This window comes from Lepidochelys kempii, chromosome 17 (assembly GCF_965140285.1).
Source record: "Lepidochelys kempii isolate rLepKem1 chromosome 17, rLepKem1.hap1, whole genome shotgun sequence".
NCBI classification, from domain to species: Eukaryota; Metazoa; Chordata; order Testudines; family Cheloniidae; genus Lepidochelys; species Lepidochelys kempii.
The window spans coordinates 23,607,731-23,632,980 of NC_136396.1; the positions used below are offsets into that span (position 1 = coordinate 23,607,731).

The window sequence follows — 25,250 nt, forward strand, 5'->3', positions numbered from 1 at the left end:
GAGTTTCCTATGGGCCACTGCCTCCTTACTTCAGGACATGCTGGGAACTGCAGCTGCTGGGAACCTTCCAGTTCCCTCTCCCTCCTCCGGGTCTTGTCATCTATTTGTGAGCCGGGCTCTTCCAGGTCTAGTGGCCCCTAGTGGCTGCCACTATCTCTGCAACCTATTTTTATGGGGGGAAATGGAAATTCTGCGCACCCAACATTAATATCTGCAAAATTCTGCATTGTGCAGTGGTGCAAAATCCCCCCAGGAGTACACTATGCACAGACGCCAGAAAATTTTTTGCTACAAAGCTCCCCTCTCAGCAAACACAGGAATGCAGATGGGACAGGGTAAATGCTAAATGCTTATTTCTCACAGCAGACTTTGAATTCCAGCTTCCAGGACCACAGCACCGACCATTAGTTGGTGCTAAAGTAGGGGTAATAGGTTCTTTTACTCGTAGGTGGACCTATCACTGTAGGCACATTGAACTGGTGAGTTACATTTATTCACCCCCACTAAACTTAAAAAAAAAAAAAATTTTAAGAAGCAAATACAGTTCAGCCCTAAAGTCCTGTAAAAAAAATCGTTGCTGATAGAGCGAGGAACAGAACCAAGCCTCCTCGTTTAGCACAGCCAATTCTGATCCACGCTGTCTCAGGCAAAGGTTAGACTAAATCTCTATGTGTGTGTGCACTGTCTGTGCTGCCTTTACAAAGCGCAGAGCCAAACAATAGCATTGACTTAGCCTGTACTTAGAATCATAGAATCATAGACTTTAAGGTTGGAAGGGACCATTATGATCGTCTAGTCTGACCTCCTGCACAATGCAGGCCACAGAATCTCATCCACCCACTCCTGTAACAAACCTCTAACCTATGTCTGAGCTATTGAAGTCATAGAATCATAGAATATCAGGGTTGGAAGGGACACCAGAAGGTCATCTAATCCAACCCCCTGCTTGAAGCAGGACCAATTCCCAGTTAAATCATCCCAGCCAGGGCTTTGTCAAGCCTGACCTTAAAAACCTCTAAGGAAGGAGATTCTACCACCTCCCTAGGTAACGCATTCCAGTGTTTCTACACCACCCTCTTAGTGAAAAAGTTTTTCCTAATATCCAATCTAAACCTCCCCCACTGCAACTTGAGACCATTACTCCTCGTTCTGTCATCTGCTACCATTGAGAACACTCTAGAGCCATCCTCTTTGGAACCCCCTTTCAGGTAGTTGAAAGCAGTTATCAAATCCCCCCTCATTCTTCTCTTCTGCAGGCTAAACAATCCCTGCCTAGCCATTCGGTCCCTAGTCTGTAGCTGTGCATTGGGTTTTTCCGTCCTAAGTGCAGGACCCTGCACTTATCCTTATTGAACCTCATCAGATTTCTTTTGGCCCAATCCTCCAATTTGTCTAGGTCCTTCTGTATCCTATCCCTCCCCTCCAGTCCTCAAATCGTGGTTTAAAGACTTTGAGGTGCAGAGAATCCTCCAGCAAGTGCCCCGTGCCCCATGCTGCAGAGGAAGGTGAAAAACCCCCAGGGCCTCTGACAATCTGCCTTGGAGGAAAATTCCTTCCTGACCCCAGATATGGCAATCAGCTAAACCCTGAGCATGTGGGCAAGACTCACCAGCCAGACACCCAGGAAAGAATTCTCTGTAGTAACACAGATCCCACCCCATCTAACATCCCATCACAGGCCATTGGGCATATCTACCGCTAATAGTTGAAGATCAATTAATTGCCAAAATTAGGCTATCCCATCATATCATCCCTTCCATAAACTTATCAAGCTTAGTCTTGAAGCCAGAAATGTCTTTTTCCCTCACTGCTTCCCTTGGAAGGCTGTTCCAGAACTTCACTCCTCTGATGGTTAGAAACCTTCATCTAATTTCAAGTCTAAACTTCCTGATGGCCAGTTTATATCCATTTGTTCTTGTGTCCACATGGGTACTGAGCTTAAATAATTCCTCTCCCTCTCCGGTATTTATCCCTCTGATATATTTATAGAGAGCAATCATATCTCCCCTCAGCCTTCTTTTGGTTAGGCTAAACAAGCCAAGCTCTTTGAGTCTCCTTTCATAAGACAGCTTTTCCATTCCTCAGATCATCCTAGTAACCCTTCTCTGTACCTGCTCCAGTTTGAATTCATCTTTCTTAAACATGGGAGACCAGAACTGCACACAGTATTCCAGATGAGGGGGTCTCACCAGTGCCTTGTATAATGGTACTAACATCTCTTGAACATGATGGACCTCCAGTATAGTGACTGCATGTAGCAAGTGAGGCAAATGCACATGTGACAAAAAAGGACGGTCCAGAAGTTAAGGCAATAGACTGGGACCCACAAGCACTGTGTGCTGTTCTGGATAATTTAAACCAGAATTGGTGGAAGTTGCTAGATGTCCGAGGTTCATTTAGAGAACATGCAGCAAAAGCGTCAGAAAGAAAAGTGGTCTTGCAGTTAAAGCACTGATCTAGAACCCAGGAAACCTTGATGCAAGTCCTGATTACGAGACGTACCCAGTGTGTTTTGTGCATCAGTTTCCCCATCAGTAGACTAGTTTGGCCTGAGCAGTCGATTCTGGCTCATTTCAGGAGCCACTTGGGACTGAGGCGTCTTCTAGCTTGGGCTAGGGAACCAGAAAGAACTTTACATTCATAACCTCATCTTGAAAGCACTCAGAGGGAGCTCTGAGGAGCACACAATGGGGAGACAGCCAGGGGATGTTTGAATATGCTGAAGGCCTTCGTGTGTGCTTGATGTAAAGCATTTTAAAAGTTTCAGCAGTGAATGCGCTCTTTCTTTTGGTGACATGGTGGCTCTTAAAAGAGCCGTTGTGCTGCATGCCTCTGCCAATGCCTGTTTCTGGAAAGGGAAACCTGAGTCATAACAGTCCCTGCTATCTAGCAAACAGATGAACAAGGTCTTGGTAAAGTATGTTCACTCAACTTTTGTAGGGTGGATATGAAGGTTGTATGTTTAAATCCTGATATTGCCACTGTGAGGAGTCATTATAGCTTCATATGCTAAAACTTTTTTCCTTTCAGTTTATTTAAGGTTGTAGCTAATTTTCTCTTTAAAACCAAATATTGCATCTTCTCTGTAATCTACCCAAAAAGAGTCATAGGCCTGAAAACTGGCAAGTCAGGTGTCTGACAGAGGTTTCACATGGTCACTTTTGGCACAGCCAGCAACAACACCCAGCTTCCTCATATAGTAGGACTAATTCTTATCTGCACTGCTTCTCAGACTGATCAGATCAAAGCAGAGGCAAAACATAGCCCCTGCATGTAGGGTCAAGTGCCTCCCCCTCCATTGGCCTGCCAGGGGTGTGGAGGGAGAGGGGCTCCTTCTCTCCCTGAGCCCGCTGTCTCCCAGCCAGTCTCTCTCAGGCAGAAACGTCTCTGTCCCGCACCCCATCTGGCTGCCAGTGAGAGTGTCTGAATGTGCAGGGGGGTGGGACGTGCAGGGAGAGAAGAACAGAAGCCCTCTGCTTCCCCACAGGTAACAGGGGACAGGGAGAGCATGACGGCCCTGGGCTGGGTGCAGGGCCAAGGGGAGTCACTGGGCAGGGAAAACACATGGGGTGGTCACATGTCCTCCCCTTTAAATTGCATTCCCTCCATGTGGACCAAAGCTTTTTACTTAACCAGACTGTCCTTACACTGGGTCCCCTGCACACCCAGCTGTGCAAAGCACTAAGAGCTAGATTTGTCTAGCAGCTGAGGCAAGGGCTACACGAGGAACAAAGGGGGTAATCTTGGGTTTAAGGTGTTGGGTCCAGAGCAGAGTTCTACTCCCTGCTTTGTAATGTTGAAAAGGTCACTTAAAGGAGAACTTCTGGAGGCGCGGTCCAAGGCTGTGAGGGAGGCAAACTGTATGGGGTCTTTGAGAGTACAGAGGAGGAGTGGAGGAGCTGTTTGATCATATTATGGGCCTAGTGGCCTGTATTATGTAAGGTTCTTTAGTTACCCACATGGTCTTTCTGAGCTGGGGTGGTACCAGGTTAATAGCATTCCCATCCCAGCCATCTATAAAAAACTCACAATAAGCACCTCGAGCTGGAGCCAGAATGCCGACATTTACATACTACTGAGAGCCTCAAACCCCTACTCTGCTGTTGCCTAACTCTGTAGCCACCTAAGTCCCCGAAATGCTCAGTGCCCTCACTCCCATCTAAGCCCTGGTGGGATTTTCCAGCTAAGCATTCCCCCACTGATCTTTCTGGATCTGGTAGACATGCTCCGATCATGCCTCTTAGTTTGGGTGTCACAGATGAGATTGGGAAAGTGTGCATCCTAGAATAGCCAATAACCCAGTGATTTGGGGCACTCACCTGGGATGTGAGTGACCCTTTTTCAAATCCTCACTCTGGCTGATATGGAACAGGGACTTGAAACCCAGGTTTCCCACATCCCAGTTGAGCCCTAACCCCAAGATGGTATGGGGATGGGTATACATCTCTGTCGCCTGTGGAAGCTGTTCCACTTTGTCTAAATAACTAAATATTCAGTGGGCTAGTGAGATATGGACTCTATAGCCCCAGGGCTAGGGCATACACCCGGCAGGTAGCAGACCTAAGTTCAAGTCCCTTTTCCAGAGTAGAGATTTAAAATCAGTTCTTCCCGATGAATGCTCTAACCCAGGGGTAGGCAATAATTTTCGCGGGGGGCCACTCCACGATTTTCAGTAAGTCGTCACGGGCCGCACATTTCTACTATATTAATGGAGGGAGCTCCAGGCTGGTGCAGAGTGTTGGGGTGCAAGAGAGGGTGAGGGGTGTGGGCTCTGGGATGGGGTTCTGACCTGGGGCAGGGGGTTGGGGTGAGAGAGGGGGTGCAAGGTTCAGGCTCTGGCTGGGAGGCCCTTACCATAGGTGGCTCCTGGCCGGCAGTGCAGCAGGGCTCAGGCAGGCTGCCTACATGCCGTGGCCCCACGCTGCTCCCGGAAGTGGCTGGCACGTCTCTGTGCGCCCCTTGGGGGAAGGGAGTCAGCGGGTCTCAGTGCGCTGCCCATGCCCACAAGCACTGCCCCTGCAGCTCCCATTGGCTGGTTTCTGGGCAATGGGAACTGTGAGGATGGTGCTGGGGCAGCACACGGAGCCGTCTCCCACCCGCCGGGGCGTGCAGAGACGTGCTAGCAGCAGCCAGCTGCTTCTGGGAGCAGCGTGGGGCCACGGCGGGCAGGCAGCCTGAGCGCTCTGCGTGGGACATTTAGCGGCTCGGAGTCAGAGCTTGTGGTGGGGAAGAGGAGGCCAGACAGAAATGTTATATGGGCCGGATGTGGGTGTGTCTGCCCCGTGAGAAAGGGCTGACCTGGCTTAGGCACCTAAACCCAGGAGAGGGTAGTTCCTGACGGGGAAAGGGGCTCCTCTCATCAGCATTTCCTACGAGCTAGCTTAGGCTGCTTCCTGCTCATTTTATTGGCTTGTGATAATCCAGTTCTTAGGTACCTAACTCTCCCTGTGCACTGTATAGGGAGCTTGGGTACCTAACTCAGGGTTGTGAATTCCATTGGGCAGCAGGGCCCCTAAGTCACGTTTTGCAAAGTTTAAGGCTCAGATCCACCAGTGAACTTAGGTATTGTGATGTTCAGTGTTAACACCTAACCCCGGAAATCCACAAAGCCTATGTTAGGTACCTAGGCTCCCTGGACAGTGCCTGAGGGTGAGAGAGGCATCTGAGGAAGGGATCCACAAAAGCCAGCCTACTAGTTGGGAAGCCATCTAAGCTCACCCATGGGAGATGCTGCCAAGAGGGGTGTGTCCTAAGCCCCACCCCCTCTCACAGTTCAGCTCTTCACTTCAGGCTGCCAAGAAGCACCGATCTCTGATTGAGCCCCACACCCAGGATCCCCTCTCCTGGAGTCAGGCAGATGGGGTGTCTCTTCTTGAGAGAATAGCTTAAGCATTTGCTTAACTCCACCCACTAGCTGGGGATGGGGAGATGAGCCCTTGAGCCCAGTGGTTAGGTACCCCACTTCCATTGCCCCCTCTGTCTGATGAGAAGGGATTTGAACGGGGGTTCCCCACCTCTCAGACGAGTGCCCTAACCCCCAGCCTATAGAGTCAGTCTCATTCTTTCTCTAGCCCAATTATTATTTAATAAAAAGTAGAACAGCTTCAACAAAAATGATGGAGACACCCCCACATCAGACTGTCCCATAGTCCAGTGGCTCGGAGTCCCCAACTCTGAGTGACGTCGAATGCTGTCTGCAATGTTTGGAGAGGCTAGCCTGGAGAGCGTGAAACCACTCTTCTGTTAGAGAGATGCCAGAAGCTCCTGGCGGCCAGGCTCTATTATATGTTAAAAAGAAAGGAAATTGACACAGAAAATTTTGTTATAATAGTGCTAAATTGCTGCTGCCCTACAGGGCCTCTGCTCCCTGTATGCTCCAGGAATTCGGGATTTCAAAACCCTAAAGGGTTAGAAAGCATGATAAACAATGTTTAATATTGTGCTAGTTAAAACACAGGTTTGTCCTGAGTACAGAGGTCTGTCACATTTGAAAACGTTACAGTTAACCACGTCACGCTAACATGTTCCAGACATGAGTGTCCCTGTCAGCACTAAGGGCACAATCCTCTTTAACATGGTGCTTCTTTATAGATTATAAGGCCACGAGTGCCCATTCAGATCCCCGGAGTCTAGTCTCACCTCCTACATAACGAAGGCCATCGTTTTTCTTTCAGTGAGTACTGTATCCATCCCATAATCCCAGTTTAACTGGAAGTTATTTAAAGACTCCAAGTGATGGAGAATCCACCACATCTCTAGCTCAGTTGTTCCAATGGTTCATTGACAAATTGTACCTTATTTTTAGATTGAATTTGTCTAACTTCAGCTTCTAGCCCTTGGACCTTGTTCTGCCTTTGTCTGCTAGATTACAGAGCTCTCCCACTACCCACATCTTCTTATGTAGTTACTTATCAGCTATGATCAAGTCACTTAACTATCTCTTTCATAAGCTAAATAGATTGTGCTTCTTTAGTCTCTCACATAACACAGATTTTCCAGACTTCAAATCCTTTTCATAGAATCATAGAATATCAGGGTTGGAAGGGACCTCAGGAGGTCATCTAGTCCAACCCCTGCTCAAAGCAGGACCAATCCCCAACTAAATCATCCCAGCCAGGGCTTTGCCAAGCCTGACCTTAAAAACCTCTAGGGAAGGAGATTCCACCACTTCCCTAGGTAACCCATTCCAGTGCTTCACCACCCTCCTAGTGAAATAGTTTTTCCTAATATCCACCCTAGACCTCCCCCACTGCAACTTGAGACCACTACTCCTTGTTCTATCATCAACTACCAGGGAGAACAGTCTAGATCCATCCTCTTTGGAACCCCGATCAGGTAGTTGAAAGCAGCTATCAAATGCCCCTTCACTCTTCTCTTCTGCAGATTAAATAATCCCAGTTCCCTCAGCCTTTCCTCATAAGCCATGTGTTCCAGTCCCCTAATCATTTTTGTTGCCCTCCGCTGGACTCTTTCCAATTTTTCCACATCCTTCTTGTAGTGTGGGGCCCAAAACTGGACACAGTACTCCAGATGAGGCCTCACCAATGTCGAATAGAGGGGAATGATCATGTCCCTCGATCTGCTGGCAATGCCCCTACTTCTACAGCCCAAAATGTTACTGGCCTGCTTGGCAACAAGGGCACACTGTTGACTCATATCCAACTTCTCGTCCACTGTAACCCCTTTTAGCTCAGTTCTTGCCACAGTATCTATAGGATTGGCAGAATTTGATTTTTTTGTTGAAATTTCAATATAGATTTTATTTTTTTAATTTTTAACAATTTTAATTTGTACAGTTGTGGGAAATGAAGGGCAGGTAAGGTTGGGGTTAGGACAGCCCTGAGAGCTGGGCTCCCTGCGTGGCCATGGGGTCCAAGACACCTGGACACAAGGTGCAGAGGAGGCTGTGGTCCTGCTCTCACAGAGTAGACACCCCCAGTCAACGCTGCAAGGAAGAGGATGAGTCCCTGGCCGTGGGGGAAGCCACCCCACAGCTAAGCAGTTTCTGCTCAGGGATACCCCGCTGCACTGTGGCGGGTGAGTGAGTGAGCTCGGCCTTGGCAGCAGGGCTGCAGAGGGCTCTTCGCATGGACACAGAGCCAGTGATACTACATCCTGGCAGACACAAGATGAGGGCAAAGGCTGCAGTCCTGGGAGGGCACAACAGAGATGCCTGGCCAGAATGAGGATAGTGACCTGTTCTTGGCCAAATGCTATGCAATATCTTTATCAATGATAGGGAAGAAAAAAATCATTATTGGTAAAGTTTGCAGCAGACACAAACATTGCTGGAGTGGTAAACACCTTTTAAGGCTAGGGCTGTTACAAAGTCCAGTCTGGATTGTTTGGTATACTGGGCTCCCTTAAAGAATACGCATTTTAATGCAGCTAAATCGAGTCGTGCATCTAGGAATTAAGAATGGAATCATATGCGAGGAGACTGCATTTTGGAAAGTAGAGACTGTGAAAGGACCTTAAGAGTGATGGTGTGATATGGCTGGCAGAGAAAATTAAATCCTTGAATATGTATGAGAGGTGGTATTCTCTCTTTATACAGCATTACTGGACCTTAGGCTTGACAGGATTTGATTTAAATTGCAGGTATCATAAATGTCAATTTCAGCTGACACACTGAACCCCCCCCACCCCGACCCCCCAAAAAGAATCCAGTGCACCTTGCATGTGCAGGGCTTGGGTAGCACCAGCCCTGCGGAGAGCTGGCTACAGCCCTGCTGTCAGGGGAGTGACCGTGGAGCTGCAGAGGGCTGTCTGGCATGGCCACAAGGCCGGTGACACTGAATGCCTGCAGGTGGAAGGTGCAGGGCAGGGCACAGTCCTGGTGGTACGGATGGACGGACACGCGCGCACACCCCCCCCCCCCCCCCCCACACACACCTGCAGTGATGAGCCCCTGGCTATAGAGGGCTGGAGCCATTTAATAGGCAGGTGGCCTCCACAGCCAGGGGCTTATCCTCACAGTCCTTGTCCTTTCACAGTCTCTACTTTCCAAAATGCAGTCTCCTCGCATATGATTCCATTCTTAATTCCTAGATGCACGACTCGATTTAGCTGCATTAAAATGCGTATTCTTTAAGGGAGCCCAGTATACCAAACAATCCAGACTGGACTTTGTAACAGCCCTAGCCTTAAAAGGTGTTTACCACTCCAGCAATGTTTGTGTCTGCTGCAAACTTTACCAATAATGATTTTTTTCTTCCCTATCATTGATAAAGATATTGCATAGCATTTGGCCAAGAACAGGTCACTAGAAAGACCCCAACTGGGTAACGATTCCCCATGTACAAAGCTTATGCTCAAATAAATTGGTTAGTCTCTAAGGTGCTACAAGTCCTCCTTTTCTTTTTGCATGTACAATTAATTTTTGAGATCAGCTAGCTAGTTTTTAATCCATTTCATAGATCTACACTGATTTTGTGTAATGCTAATTTTTAGTCAGAATATCATGCAGTACTAAGTCAAATGCCTTAGAGATGTTTAAGTGCATTATGTCGACACTGTTACCTTTGTCAATCAAATTTGCAATCTCAAAAAAAATCAAGCTTGTTTGGCAAGATCTGCTTCTCATAAAAGCATGTCGATTGGCATTATTTACGCTGCCATCCTTTAATTCTTTACTGATTGTATCCCATTTCAGCCTTTCCATGATTTTGCCTGGGATCAGTGTCTGGCTTCCTGTTCTATAGTTAGGTTTCAGAGTAACAGCCGTGTTAGTCTGTATTCGCAAAAAGAAAAGGAGGACTTGTGGCACCTTAGAGACTAACCAATTGATTTGAGCATGAGCTTTCGTGAGCTACAGCTCACTTCATCGGATGCACACTGTGGAAAGTACAGAAGATCTTTTTATGCACACAAACCATGAAAAAATGGGTGTTTATCACTAGAAAAGGTTTTCTCCCCCCCCCCCCCCCCACTCTCCTGCTGGTAATAGCTTATCTAAAGTGATCACTCTCCTTACAATGCGTATGATAACCAAGGTGGGCCATTTCCAGCACAAATCCAGATTTTCTCAATGGCCCACCTTGATTATCATACACATTGTAAGGAGAGTGATCACTTTAGATAAGCTATTACCAGCAGGAGAGTGGGGGGGGGGGGGAGAGAAAACCTTTTCTAGTGATAAACACCCATTTTTTCATGGTCTGTGTGTATAAAAACATCTTCTGTATTTTCCACGGTATGCATCCGATGAAGTGAGCCGTAGCTCACGAAAGCTTATGCTCAAATAAATTGGTTAGTCTCTAAGGTGCCACAAGTACTCCTTTTCTTTTTGTCCTATAGTTAGTTACCCAGGTCATCCCATCAGTACTAACTGAGCTTTTTTCCAGATCTCTGGAGATGCCCCAATTTCCAAGGTTTGTTAAATATCAACATCATTCGTACAGATACTAAACTGGGAGGAGTTGTAGATACGCTGGAGGGGAGGGATAGGATACAGAAAGACCTAGACAAATTGGAGGATTGGGCCAAAAGAAATCTGATGAGGTTCAATAAGGATAAGTGCAGGGTCCTGCACTTAGGACGGAAGAACCCAATGCACAGCTACAGACTAGGGACCGAATGGCTAGGCAGCAGTTCTGCGGAAAAGGACCTAGGGGTGACAGTGGACGAGAAGCTGGATATGAGTCAGCAGTGTGCCCTTGTTGCCAAGAAGGCCAATGGCATTTTGGGCTGTATAAGTAGGGGCATAGCGAGCAGATCGAGGGACATGATCGTTCCCCTCTGTTCGACATTGGTGAGGCCTCATCTGGAGTACTGTGTCCAGTTTGGGGCCCCACACTTCAAGAAGGATGTGGATAAATTGGAGAGAGTCCAGCGAAGGGCAACAAAAATGATTAGGGGACTGGAACACATGAGTTATGAGGAGAGGCTGAGGGAGCTGGGATTGTTTAGCCTGCAGAAGAGAAGAATGAGGGGGGGATTTGATAGTTGCTTTCAACTACCTGAAAGTGGGTTCCAAAGAGGATGGCTCTAGACTGTTCTCAATGGTAGCAGATGACAGAACGAGGAGTAATGGTCTCAAGTTGCAGTGGGGGAGGTTTAGATTGGATATTAGGAAAAACTTTTTCACTAAGAGGGTGGTGAAACACTGGAATGCGTTCCCTAGGGAGGTGGTAGAATCTCCTTCCTTAGAAGTTTTTAAGGTCAGGCTTGACAAAGCCCTGGCTGGGATGATTTAACTGGGAATTGGTCGTGCTTTGAGCAGGGGGTTGGACTAGATGACCTTCTGGGGTCTCTTCCAACCCTGATATTCTATGATTCTATGATAAGAGGGCTCATCAGCTAAGTTTTTTAAAACTCTTGGGAGTGCGCTATCTAGCCCTACACTTCTAAAATGTTTAACAGCCTCCCTAGTTATTATTGGAATAGAAAGTATTTCATTATCACTATGAATATATCAACCAGGCTCTTTCCTAATATGTTAGTTAACCGGTTTTCTAACACAATGCATTTTTCTATTGCAGATAAAGCCAAACATGAGAAAAAACAAAAGAACTGCTCAGTTAAGATCTTTCTCTATAATGCCAAAAAGAATATGAGTGTGATAAGAAAAAACAAACCACAAGCTTACGAAAACCAGGAAATGCACAGGCAAGGTGCTGCTTCACAGACCTTAACTCTACCCTTTTAGGGATGGCAAGAAGAATGGGAAACATCACAGTATCTTACTCCCCTAACATTTCTCTGGCCCTATCTCTAGTCGGACTCCTATTCATGAAGTCCGACAGCCTTTGGACCTCAATGTGACCTGTGTAGCATTAGGGAATTTCCTGCAATTTAGGTAAATATTCCCCACTCGCAAAAGAACGATAAGGGGTACTGCCATCACCGTGGGGGTCGGGTTAAGGATGGGTGGTTATAGTGTGGGAGAAGTAGAACTCTAACTGCACTTCTTAGTTTTCATAAGTTTGTGGTGTATTTTTTTTCTGGTAACTAAGATTCTTTTGGGGATTTGTAAAGAGACCTTAACTGAGTGTTTCCTGGTTTTTTAATGCTGCGCGCTTGACGTCTCACATTCAGGAAGGGCCAAAATGTGCTACAGCATTACTGGCTTAAAACAGACACCACTATTGGACCTGATCCTGCTGAGAGGTTCTTCAACGCCCCCATGCTGCACTTTGCAGGGTTAGACACTGCCTGGGTTTCAGAAGCATTTGATCTCTAAGAAACTTTGCCAGTGTAAATGGAACTGTACCTGCTCAATGATTGCTACTGTAGAGCAAGCATCTGCATGATGCTGAACTAGACTAGGATAACACTACATTAGTGTTGATTTCCTGGGACCCTTCTAAGGAGGAATTGTGTCTTGAGGCTATCCCAGGGTATGTCTACGCTGTAGTTAAAAACCTAAGGGTGGCCTGTGCCAGCTGTTTCACGCGCGGTTTAATTACATTTGAGCTCAGGCTACAACCTGGGCTCCAGGATCTGTGGTGGGAAGGGCCTGGGCCTTAAGGTATATACCACAATTAAAACAACCCCTTGGCCCAAGCCAGAGTTAGCCGTGGGTGTCTAATTACAGTGTAGGCGTAACCTCCCTGGGTACAATGGTAAAAAAAAAACAAACAAAAAACAAACTGTCTGTAGGTGGGTTTCTTCAGCACAGACACACTGCAGATCTTTCCCATTACAGACTCAGTGAGCGAGCATGAGGCTGGCTCTCCTGCTAGTGTTCTCCTCATTCAGAGGGGACAAAACAAAGATACCCACTAGTTAGTAAAATTCCATGGCCCTGTTCATGAGAGGAAGGGACTCCTGTGTTCTGGCTAAATTCCAAGTCCCTAGTTACATTCTGTATCCCTCAATTCCTCCTGCATTTTCAATAGGATACAGACGTTTTCACTTCCAGTCCTAACTTCTTGTATAACGCTGCCGTGCACATTTAAACGAATTCTGTGGAACTGCAGGAAGAAGTAAGGTAGGCACAATGCGATTTGTGAGTTGGAGTTTAGCTGTGTTTTGCTCAGAGGGGACCACAGCAATTCCAGTGTGTTCTCTTTGTTTGCAGGGGGTCAGACAATGATTATAGTGATCCCTCACTTTATAATCTGTTACATTTATATGAAGTGCTCCGAGATACTGCGAAAAGAAAAGGAGTACTTGTGGCACCTTAGAGACTAACTAGCTCACGAAAGCTCATGCTCTAATAAATTGGTTAGTCTCTAAGGTGTCACAAGGCCTCCTTTTCTTTTTGCGAATACAGACTAACACGGCTGCTACTCTGAAACCTGAGATACTGTGGGCGCTGTGGGAATACAAAGAGCTCACTACTAGCACTCCTGAGAAGATTTCTGATACTAGAGGGCTCTCTCATCTAGCAAAGTCATAACAAGACCCAGTGGCTGGAATCTGAAGCTAGACAAATTCAAACTGGCAATCAGGTGCAAACTTGTAATAAGAAGGGTCAGGGTACAGTTTACCTGGGACAGGGTGGATCCTCAACGACTCCATGAATCTTGACATTGAGGCTAGGCTGAAGGGCCAAATCCATTTGCTGTGGATGTGGATCTTAACTACAGTTTCTGCTAAGAACTTTTCATACCAGCCTGGAGCCCACAGCTTGGCCTGGGCCATGGGGGCTGGCTAACAGAGAACAATACATGGCTAAGAGAAAGCTGCGGTAAACAGATAATCTTGTGTGTTTCAAGTCAGTAAACAGAGTCAGCATAACTCCGGATGTAATTGGGCATCCTTATAGTGAGTTATAGACACATAAAGCGCTGAGAAGGGCCTCACGGTTACTCCCTAATGCAGGGAGGAGATAGTGGTACAATACCCCTCAGATCCCAGACAGAGTTCGGGGAGAGGCCTAATATGATTGACATGAGTTATGACACCCTCTCCTCACAGATGTATGCAAATCCTAGCCCACAGAAATGCAAGAGTAAACTTATAAACAATTGTTAATGTTAAATACTAATTACTGCTCTTTTGCTTTAAATCTCCAGGAATGTATCTGTTGGTCAACTGGGAAAGCTGCTACCTCATCCCCCTGGACCCCAAAATTAAGATTTAACCTATACACTTTAATAGACATAGTTTGGGGGTAATTACCTCTGTGTCAGCAATATATTAATTTGGGCCATGGGCAGAACCATTATGTAATCTTTTAGACCACTGGCTTATTGTGCTTATCTTGTCTTGCTGCTAGAACCTATCCAGGGGCTTGGGAAAACCCATCCCCGTCGCTTCTCTCCACCCAGTGAGCACCAAATCTATTGTAATTAATTGTTCTGCAGCGTCTCTGAGCCTAATAAGCAAAGTGACACTCCGCCAGTGCTGTGCGTAATAAACTCCTGTGCTTGATTCTACACGGTGTGAATTACTGTTCTTTCCCAACCAGAAGTAAAGGGTTTAATGCAGGAATTGCTGGGAGACATTCTCTCACTTGTGTTATACAGGAGGTCAGACTAGATCATCAAAACAATCCCTTCTTGCCTTAACAACTGTGACTCTGCCATAGAGGAGCACTGCTGACTCCCAGGTGTTTGAGGGAAGTGCACTGGGTTGCCACCTTGCTCACTCAGCGACTCACGAGTCACAGGCAAGTGGAGCACTGAATGTAGCTCTTTCTGTTCTGCCCAATACACTGGGTATCAGGCTAAGGGAAGATCCAGGTACTGATCTGGTTATGTGGGAGCCAGTGGAACCATCCCTGCCTGGGGGAGGTGGGGAGAGAGAAGCTAATGGGACTCGCTTCCAGGCAGAAGTGTAGCAAGCATGCTGGTCAGGAGCAGGTGAACTCTCCATACTAGCACTGGGATGAAGGGAATCTCCTCACCCAGCCATTAAGGGGATACACAGGAGAGGGCGCCTATGCATTCCTGGGGGCAGAAAGACAGGATCTTAGTGGGTCTGACAGGAGAGAGGCAGTGTGGCTTGGTGGAAGTGCAAGAGCATGGCCTTAGTTTGACTTTTTGCCCTACCGCAGCTGGCTCGGGAGATTTTTATCTAAAATGAAAAAACAGCAGAATCCAGACTAAAGAACGGGGCCAAACACAGCAGCACTAATATAGAGATTTTATTTCAAATGTATTGAGTCTTACAGCACATTGTTCGTCACAACGCTACTGAACTGACTTGGAGGTTTTCGCCACCATATTGTGACACTGACACCCGCAAGAGCTGAAAGCAGTTTAGATTAACCACGTCTGAATCCAAATGTCCAGGAATATGGGCCCTGACTCTCTGCTGCCTTATTGCTTGCAGTCACTTCCACTTGTGGAAAGTGAGGCCAAATCGGAATTGTGCCCTCACCAGGGGATCAGTGCCTTACACCCACTCTCCTCCACAGGGGGAAATAATGCAAGGTACAAGGCAGGGGAGAATCAGAAGTATGACATCTCTCTCTCTCCCCCTTGTTGTTTGCTCCCAGTATGGAACAGCAAAACAGTCTGAGCAGATACAGTCTCTTAAGATGATGCTAGCTTTGTTTTCACTATTGGAAACCAGAGAGGCTGAAATGTAAAAGTGCAGAAAATGAATTTGTTTTTTTTTACTTCTTCCACTGAAATTTGAAAACCACTGGGTTTTGCAAATAGAACTGGGAGGTCAGAATATGGTGTGAATAGCCTAGTGTTTGTCTGGTTATTTACTAGATAGGGAGGACTCATATCCCCCCACCCTCCCAATGTGGAGTCTTAAGTAGGGTATCTGTGGTCTATTTATTTGGAGAAAAAAAAATTTACCCAGCTATAAAAAATGCCCATGGTTCCACACTCTTTCCTTTGCACCCACCAGCTCTCCAGATTTCTCAGGAACCAAGTATCAAACACGGCTCACAAGGATCCAAGAAAAGAGCAGAAGCTTAATCTTGTAACTCACGTCTTCCTAAGCTTGTACCCTAGTGAGCGCTCCTTAAAATGAGCTGGGATGCTTGGTATGTAGCATATGGAAGCAATAGAGAGGCAATAACTACAGATTTCAAAATGGGTGACTCTAGAAGTTATGGCTTCTGTACGGCACACAGGAAAGGAAGTCAAGTCCAAGAGGAACTTCTAAGTGGTGTTGGAATGAACCAGAGACTGTTTCTGTCTTGTAGTAGGGGCAGATGCTGCACGTCATGCCCATCACTGTATCTTTTGGTTAAGTGCCACATTAGAGTGAAAAAAACAGACTGTAGAGTCTCTGTTGGCCAGCTTTCTCCCCACCCCCAATTTGGTATCTCTGCTTCATTCTCCCTTCTTCGGGTTACATTAAGTGCACAGAAATATATATAGCAGCATTTGGACTGAAACCTTCACGCACAGCAGACAGCATGTTCCAGGAGGTCAAACGACACCCTGCGGCCGACCCTCAAGGTGCCCAGTTCTCAGGATAAAGAGCAACAGGAAAAGGAGGAGATGGAAGCAGCGAGGGGGAGAAGGAGCAGCACAGGAACACGAGTTACGTTTCCATCCCGGGGCAGAATCAGGGCCATTCCTGTGCTAGCACCAGGCTGTGACACTGCGAGAAACTAGAAGTAGACAGGCAGAGCAAGAAGAGAACAAACCATTCTCCCCTCTCCCCACACAGTACTGCAGGCGATAGTCTAGTCTAGTGCATTCACCACTCTCTGCAGGACCTGGACATTGGCAGAGATCTGCTTGGCCTCGCAGAGAAGCCCCATCTTGTCTTCAGAGAGAAGGAATTCCTTTTCCGCATCCAAGAGAAGGTTAACCCAGGGATTGCTAATAAGGTCAGACCCCTCATCCACAAAGCCAGCCTGCATATCAAACTCCATGGAGAGAGAAGCAGCGGCACCTCTAGGCTGAGCCTTTCTGAAGGGACACAGAGGACAGAGGTACCATTCAGAATCCACCCTCTTCATTCTTGTACAATGCAAACTGCCTTTCGAAGGGTGGAAAGAAGAGCTTGATTCTAAACATACCTTTCTACTGCTTTGGGGGTACTTGTACAGGCAGTCTCTGTGAAAGCGTCACTTTCCAATCCACAGGAGAAAGAGATTGTAGTCTCCTATTTAGCCCTAGGTTGTCAGACCAGCATATAAGTACACTGGTACTAAGATGGGCCCACTGTATTGTCTTATCTCAATTCCTCTGCTTCAGACGGATATGGGATCAAGGAGGATTGCTGAAGACACTGCATTTGAGTTTGGTGTTCAAATGCTGCACCAAAGACCTTCACGATTCCAGTGGAGGCAGAGCTGTCCTTCAAATCTGTGAGCAAAAAGGCTTGGCATGGACAGCGTCCCTGTCTGGCATTCAACTGGAAGCTGTGGCGATGGGTTTCTTCAGGTGTTGGCTCATGAGCTCCCTAGCACGAGACACCTGGATGTGATCGTAACACAAGTTGCAGACAAGGACTGGGTCGTAGAGCTGCTGATCAGGAATGGGCAGCTTCAGATGGCAGCAGCCAGCACAGAACACATTCCCACAATTCCTGTTAAGGGGTAATAAAAACAGAGAGCAGTGACACAGTGACAACTCCATAAAGAAGGCGGCCTTGTCTAGACTGGGGGAGTCTAGGGCCAAACACAACCAGCGTGTTCTTGAAGACGTTCAGTCCTGTCTGCACTGATGTTCGACTACGTGGGAGTTGAGATGTTAGCTGACATGTTTTTAAACATCATCTGCATTTCTAATGTTGACACGGCCAGAGGGAGGGTCAGAGACCCCAGGACAACAGCAATAACAAAGACAGAGGGTCAGGGACTCCAGAGGGAGCGTGTGCAAGGGTGGCTGGATGGAGAAAGGGAGGCTCAGTGATCCTGCGCTGGGGGCCTACGGAGACGGAGCAGGAAGAGCAGAGACTCGGCTGGTGGGAGAGGAGATGGGAAAGAACAGGGGAGATGTGCAGGAGGCGGCTGAGTTTTACCTGCAGTGGTGCCTCCGCTTGGCTATCCAGAATTCACAGTCACAGTGAAAGCAGTGGGAGGCCATGTGGTCTGGAACCCAGCGTGTGACCTGCGGAAAATAAGAGTCTTCATCAGCACCTCACCCCAGGAGCCTGTAACAGCTTGCGAAGCAATACCATTGAGACTGGACCGTGGGTCTGGGCCGTAAAACACTGGGCGAGACTGGGCCGTAAAACACTGACCCATGCGGTTGGTCTGCAGAGCAGCTGGCTGCTTTGCTTCCCGGCCACCGGGTCAACCGACTGCCTGTATGGGGTTGACAAGGCATGGAGCCACAGCCTAGCAAGCCCGCACCTCACCTAGCACCAATGGACACGGAACTGCTCCCAGGAAAGCCTGCAGCCCATCCTGAGACAGCCTCCCTCGCAAAGAAAGCACAGAGCCAATCCTGCCATGTGTCACCACCTTGCACAACCGGAACGGCTGCTCTGAGCCTAGATCCCACCCTGCCTGGTAGCATCTATCACCTTCAGACAGACAAAGCCCACCTTGCTACATATGTAGCTGTACACGGATGTACCTCAGTCTCCTTCTTATCAACAGGCTCCCAGCTTGCTTCAGACAGGCAGTCCTCACTGTGATCAGAGTAGAAGTCCTCAGTGTCACTGCTGTCCGATTCCTTTAGACAGGTCTGCAGAGAGAAAGCCAAAGTCACAAAAGTCATCAGCTCCTTCCAGCAGACTCAACGTGTAGTGTCCCCTCCCACCCCACTCAGAATGGCTCCTGAAGGAGCAAGTGGCACTGGTGCTCCCCAGCTCAGGAAGCAAAGGGCAGGGAAATAAAGGAAGATTGGATGAAGGAATCTTTGGGTACTAGGAGAGTGAAGGTCAGGAGGAGGCGGTGTCTAGATGAGAGAAGGAACTCTGTTGCCTCCTGGGAAGTACAGGCTAGGAGAACCTAGAACCCCTGGGTGGGGGAGAGGAGCAGGGGAGGGGAGGAATGAATCATTATCCTAATGAGCATCAAACTTGCACCAACAGGAAGCGAGGGGTAAGAGAACATGTGAGCCTGGCATCACATGCTCACCCTGGAGTCAGGGGAGAGCAGGGACACGAAGGGCAGGATGTCACGGTTCATGGCTGGGTCAGACACTGTGGGAGATGGCACTTTATAGGCCATTACTTACAAAGTCATCTTCATAGTCCACCTGTGGCTCAGCCGGGGGGGTGCAGCAGTGACGTGTATCCAGCCTTAGCTGGAGCTCTCGCACCTGCCTGCGCAGCTGCTCCACTTCCTGCTTGTAGCTGGCTTCGATCTGCCGCAGCCGGTGCTGAATCACATCCGTGGGGAAGGGGAGCCCGTCATCATCCAGGTAAAGAGGAGGCAGAGGGGAAGAGCAGCTTGGTGGCACATGCTTGCAGCCAGACACCTGCCTCAGGTGGCAGGGTAGCCATGGCCGGCTAGGCTTCCCTTCAGGGCCTGCACAATGTGCATTGGAATGGCCAGCGCATACTGGTGGTTTCACACCTTCTCTTGGAGGCCACTGGCTACTGAGGTAGAGCCCTGGCACCCACAACTGTTTGCTGCTCAATCTCTTCTTACAGCACCCATAGGAAAGTAGCCGCCTGGTTATTGCCTCCCCACCGGGAAGCGACGTCACCATCCCCTGGAAACTGTCCCAGTTGGAACCCAGGAGGGAGAACTCGCTGGTCTGGCTCTGGAAAACGGGCCTTTGCCACAGCTCCGGTGGCACCATCCCCACCTGGACCATTTCCTCACAGTGCCCGCTCCTGCTGCTCCCACTTTTGCCAGTGTCTTTATGTTGATGAGGGATGCCTGGTATGGGGCCTGGGTTGTTCTGAGGAGAGACACTTGGTGCAGGGGTGTCCTGGCTGGGAATGCCCACTGCAGGATTTAGGCTGTCTTGCTTGGGGGGTTTCACAAGATTCCAGTTTCCATCAGATTCCAGGCCAGTTGCTTTTGGAGGATTATAGGGACATGTTTCAAGCTGCTCCACAGCTCTGACACAAGTCCTGCAGACGTTCTCCTGTCCAGGATGGTTTGGGGCGGGGCCAATGCCATCTACACCCTCCAGATTCACCCTGTGACCCATTTCTGTCTCTGGAAAGATGATGCTTGCTGGTGGAGGCACCCAGCCACTAACCAGCTTGTTGTGCGCTTGGTGATCAGTGTGGCTGCTGACGTTGTGGCTGGTTTGCAGGGGGTGAGTTTTCTCCTGCTCCACTGGCACCACGCTGCCTTCCTCAGGGTGCAGCTCGGTGCCCTCTGTGCTGGCATGTCTGGGCTCCAAGCCCATCCTGACCTCCTGACAGTGGCTGTTCAGATTGGGATCACTAGAAGTACGGGTCAGTGGGCTGCTGGAGTCACCGGCTGAAAGCAAGTCATCCATAGATCTTGTCTTTGGTAACCTGGAACCAAGAAACACAGCGTGAATCTCTGGAGAAGGAACTTTTACTACAAAAATCCCAGTACCTGCTGCTCTGTGCCACAGGAGCCCTTGCGGGAGGGGAAGGGAACTGCCCAGCACACAGGGCTAGGTCTCTGAATAGCGGTAGGATGCTTCGAAGTGCGACGAGAGAGCATAGTTAATAGGGTTGCATCATTACATCACCTTGGGATTTAGACTTACAGCCAACAAGTTAAAAGTGGGTACTGATTCTGGGTTCCTCGCCAGCCATTTCTTGGTTTACTCACTTCACAGCTGGGACATCACCTCAGAGGCCTAACCAGCCAACAAGAACCTCCACTAATCTCTAGATTCCTCATCAGGCTGGGGTGGGGGTGGAGGTAGGGATGGGGTCTACGTAGCACCAGGCAGCCGGAGGAGCTTCCCTTTGGATCCCCCAAGGTGTTACTCTCCACTGACCAGGAGGAGATGGAAGTGCCCAGGGCACTGTGGTGAACTGCCTGCGTGTGAAGGTGAAGGCAGTATCAGCGTTAGGCTGAGAATGCACAAGGCAGCTAGTTGGGAGAGGCATGGACAAGTGTCACACAAACTTCCTCTTTCACACACTGCTTCCTAGGGCGAGAAATAGACACTCCCAGTGCAGCCAGCACCACATCTGGGCACCAGTCACCCTCCCCCTAGGCCTCACTTCTATTGCTCCCTAGGACATGTTGCTGCTCGCACCACTAGAAGGTGGCCTCAGGGCAGCTCCATGAAATCTCCCCATATGGTGCTCCTAGTATGGCGGGGAGCTGTGTACTCTCTCTTCCAGGTGTCCCGAGGCTACCCTCTAGAGAGGGTGACAGGCATGTTCAGGACACTCCTGTCTTTTCAGGACAATGGTGCTGGTGCATCTCATGGCAGACGTGCATGTGTAATGTCAGCCAGAGGGGAGAGAGCAAGTGAGCAGGAAAGAAACCCAGGGAAAGGGAACCCAAATTAGTACTCCTTTCTCCCTACCTATCCAGAGATCTGCCAATGAACTCCTGGCTTTGGGATCCTGGGGGCAGGTAGCGGTCCATACCCTCCTCCCCTAGAGGACAGGGGGATGATGCTGGAAGGTACACGGCTGTCCAAAGATGTAGCGCTCGCACGTGGCACACTGGGTGCAGCACCTGCAGGAGGAATTATACTGAGGGACTGGACAAAAGGAAACCCCTCCCCATCCAAGACAAACCAGCCTCCCCTCCCGCCAACCCAATTACCCTTCCCAGAGAGTTTTGGCTGCTAGCCACAAGCCCATACAGCTGGGTTGTGGGCTGCCACTCACCTGCTCGGTGCCAGGCATGTAGAGGAGATTGTGGAAGTTCTTGTTGCCAGCTCGTAGGAGGGACCACACTGAGCAGGTGCGTTTGTAAATGTTGTGCATCTCTCGCTCATATGGATTGTTGCCCAGGAAGGTCCCATACAGGCAGGAGTATGTGTGCTGCACCAGCTTCACCTGCACCGCCAACAGAAAAGAGCAATTGCCAGGGCCCTTGGAAAGCAACTCTCCCTCACACCCACATAACACAAATCCCACCCCACCTAAAACAGCTCACCCCAAAGCACACACTCCAGCCCCCTGCCACAGCTCTCCTTCCATTCTGTAGGAGAGTGTTACCCAAGGATCCCTTGATGTCAACTGGCAGAGGCTACAGGGTTTTACAGGAATCCCCTGGGTTGGATATTTGCATAATAGTTCATCGAAGAGGGGCGTATGAGATCTCTACTGAGAGCCAGCAACCTACTGGTTGTTATAACCATTGCAAAATGTATGTGTGGATAATATTTAAAGGAGTTATGTACTATATTAAAAATCATGTTTTTAAGGTCTTGGAGTTAAGGCAGGTCATCAGGAGGTGCCATACCTTGGAAATGTTCCTTCAGGCAGGAGATAACTGACACTTATCTCCCTGTCTGGCCATTTGTGCATTGCATGCCTCGCAACATATGCCTATTTGCATACTGAGCCAAGTGCACGCTGAGAGATTGCAAAATCTACAAGAGAGGAAATCTTCAAGAATAAACAAACAGCCGGAGGTGTCCAGTTTATTAATACAAACACAGAATTGGTGTGGGATATCTTGGAGAGCTAAGAAACACACTGAAGTCTTCACCAAAGAGGCAAACTGACAGCGTACATGTCTCATGAAAGGAGGGTCATAACCAGCCTGGCTGTTAAGCTGCAAGGATTTTGGTTGAGCAACATTCTGCAAGACATGACGGTATCTTCTTAATTAAGTCTAGGTTCTAGAATGTAAGTTATGATTTTATTTTATATGAAACCATTTGTTTCCAATACTTCTACTTGCTACTACTTGAATCTCTGGGCTTTGTTAAATAAACTTATACTTGATTTCACTATAAACATATCTAAGTGCTGTATGTTAAGCAGAGTGGTGATCAGAGGTGAAACTGGTAAACTGGGGTACACTGTTTCTTTCAAAGCAGCAAATCTGTAAATACTGCGAGTGTCCAGTGGACCAGGGCCTGGACACTCCCAGGAGACATTTGGAGGGCTTGAGAGTTGGAAAGCAGCAATCGCTGACCTGTAGAAGGACAGTGGGGGCTATGTAGGCGTAGAGAGCAGCGCTTGTGTTGTCCGTGGCGGTAGAGTTGGAAGCTAACCCACAGCAGCTCAGACAAGGCTTCCTCACAGAAAAGGCAGGTAGTAGTGAGGTGCCTCGCAGCTCTGGGTACCCCCGGAAGCGTCAAAGAGAGCGTTGAGATGGGGGTTGGAGATGGCTACTGATCCTGCCATATAACAGGGGGTCAACCTTTTAAAACCCTGACCTATGTCATGTGACTGGCCAGAAAACAACAACTTTTAGTTTTTTCCTAGTATTCCCTGTGCCTCAGACCCTTATTATCTGGTGTCAGAAATAAATTAAGTCTTTGGCATACATGGAACAAATGAAGCCACCTGAATCCCTCAGTCTGGAAGGGAATCTGGCAGAGAATTGGAGGAGGCAGCTGCAGTGCTTCCAAGTTCTCTTGGAAACAAGTGGGATTACAGAGAAACTGGGGAGGAGGAGATCCTTCTCTCTGCTCCACGTGGCAGGCACAGAGGCCCTGGAGATCTACAGTACATCCCAGTGGGACCATGAGGAGAACTGCAAACTGCTAGACAAAATCATTCAGCAGTGTTAAGTATACTGTGATTCAGGTCAGAATGTCACTGGGAAAAGGCACATTCTTCACAAAAACTAGCACTTTCAGACCTATGTAATTCAGTCTCGTCAATTTGAGCAATTAACAGATGGACTAACTAGAGACCACTTTATGAAGTAACTGATGAAAAGGTTAAAGTAAGGATATTGCAAGAAGCAGACTTGACTTTGCATGGGACAGCAGACATTTGCAGGGCTAGTTAAAGCTGTGCTGCCCAAAGGAAAGTGTTAACAAGCTGTGAAGAACTGAAACGAATCTACTCAAAAAGAAGCATCAGTACAAGTGTCAATCAAGTACAGAGACCAGATTTGTTTTTAACATGGTGGAAACTGAACACAACCGAAGGGTGTCCAAGCACAAGGGGGACAATGTCGTGCAATCAAATCAACCATTTTTCAAAAGTATGTCACTTTCAGCACAAAATACAAACAAAAAAGCAAACTACATTAATTAATTCATAGCTAGAGGACAAAATGTCAAGAGAACACTTTGTTGGGTCTTTTATTAAGTTTGCCGCTATTCTTCACCACGATGTGGGACATTGGAAATCAATGAACAAAACATTACTTTTAAAACTGATGTTGGGAATTGTGTGAAACTTATTCACAGAAAATATATACAGAGTAACCATCCATTACAATAAAAAAAATGAAGCTCTTTTCATATAGAAGGCAGAAAATGAGCCCACGCAAAACTGAACTATTCTATTCTATTCTATTCTATTCTATTCTGTCTATAGCACAGATACCAACCAAAGTTTGAAATAGGAAGGTGTGTGTGTATTTGGGTCCAAGAGAAGTTTGCAAACACAGATGATCAAATGTGTAACTGGATGGAAAACATTTAAAAATATGATGAGGTGTTTAACAGTCTGGAATGCATTAGAGGGTTAAAATTCCCAGTGACAGAGATTTAAGTGTGTGAACAAGAGCACAGGCACCATGTAAAGTTCCTTTAGCACTGGGAAATAAGTAAAAACTGAACTAGATTGGACAGTGCATGTAAGCAAATAGCGACATCAACTGACAGCATTAACAGTGCAGTCACCATAATCAAACTAAATAGGAAAGGATTTGTACTGATACAAAAGCTTTGAATGAGGCCAAATATGAGTGCTCCCCACTCCAGCCTCACTGGCTGAATTATATGCATTTTCACTCGCCTTCTCCCTCAGCCACATCATTAGAAAACCCAATCCATAATAAAACATCTTTCACTTTTACCCAAGTCCACTTTGCTTTTCCTCAAATACAACTGCTCTGAAACGCTCAGCTGTCCTTCTGCCCTAGCTCATATTTAGCAAGAAATAAAGACGCATTTGCTTGCGCAGCTCTTACCAGGAAAGCTTCGTTAAATTCAAACAGGCAGGGGAACTGCTTGAGCAGCTGGTGAACAGAATCTAGCCACTGAAGAAACACAGGACACTGCTCATTCTGGTCTTCCACATTCTCATGGTGCCCACAGCGATCACCAAATTTGTGACCAAAATCCAGCCAGTCTGATTCAATTAGCACCTGAAACCCCTGTTAAAAAAAGAAGAATGTTACCTGCAGCGCCAGGTACCCAAGCAGGGCAAGGCAGCTCCAGTGAGCTTCTTGGAGGGCTAGAGAGAAGCTTGCACTTGTGCTAGGGTTAGAAGCAAAGCATAATGAAAGCTGGTGTTACTCTGGCTTCATGCAAGGACAAGGCCTTTTCCATAGCACTGAACTGAGACTTTCAGAACCTATAATCCAAATATGAAGCAGTGGCTACTAAATCCACATAACAAATCCCTTTGGGTGCCATGCAGAGACTACAGTGGGAAAGCTGTAAGCCCTG

At 47.8% G+C, this 25,250-nt stretch overlaps 1 protein-coding gene across 2 annotated transcripts in view; it reads right to left on the reverse strand.

The window, feature by feature from the left end:
• Window positions 1-15,021: 15,021 nt before the first annotated feature.
• Window positions 15,022-25,250, reverse strand: part of MTMR4 (myotubularin related protein 4) — an 82,763-nt gene continuing 72,534 nt past the window's right edge. For both annotated transcript variants that reach the window (XM_073315767.2, XM_073315766.2), the window contains exons 12-18: window positions 24,770-24,955; window positions 21,550-21,720; window positions 21,240-21,394; window positions 18,999-20,241; window positions 18,393-18,503; window positions 17,833-17,921; window positions 15,022-17,397 (exon numbers count right to left, since the gene is read on the reverse strand). In XM_073315767.2, coding sequence (XP_073171868.2) covers window positions 17,220-17,397; window positions 17,833-17,921; window positions 18,393-18,503; window positions 18,999-20,241; window positions 21,240-21,394; window positions 21,550-21,720; window positions 24,770-24,955 — 2,133 coding nt within the window. In that variant the 3' untranslated portion in view covers window positions 15,022-17,219. The remainder of the gene's footprint in view (window positions 17,398-17,832; window positions 17,922-18,392; window positions 18,504-18,998; window positions 20,242-21,239; window positions 21,395-21,549; window positions 21,721-24,769; window positions 24,956-25,250) is intronic.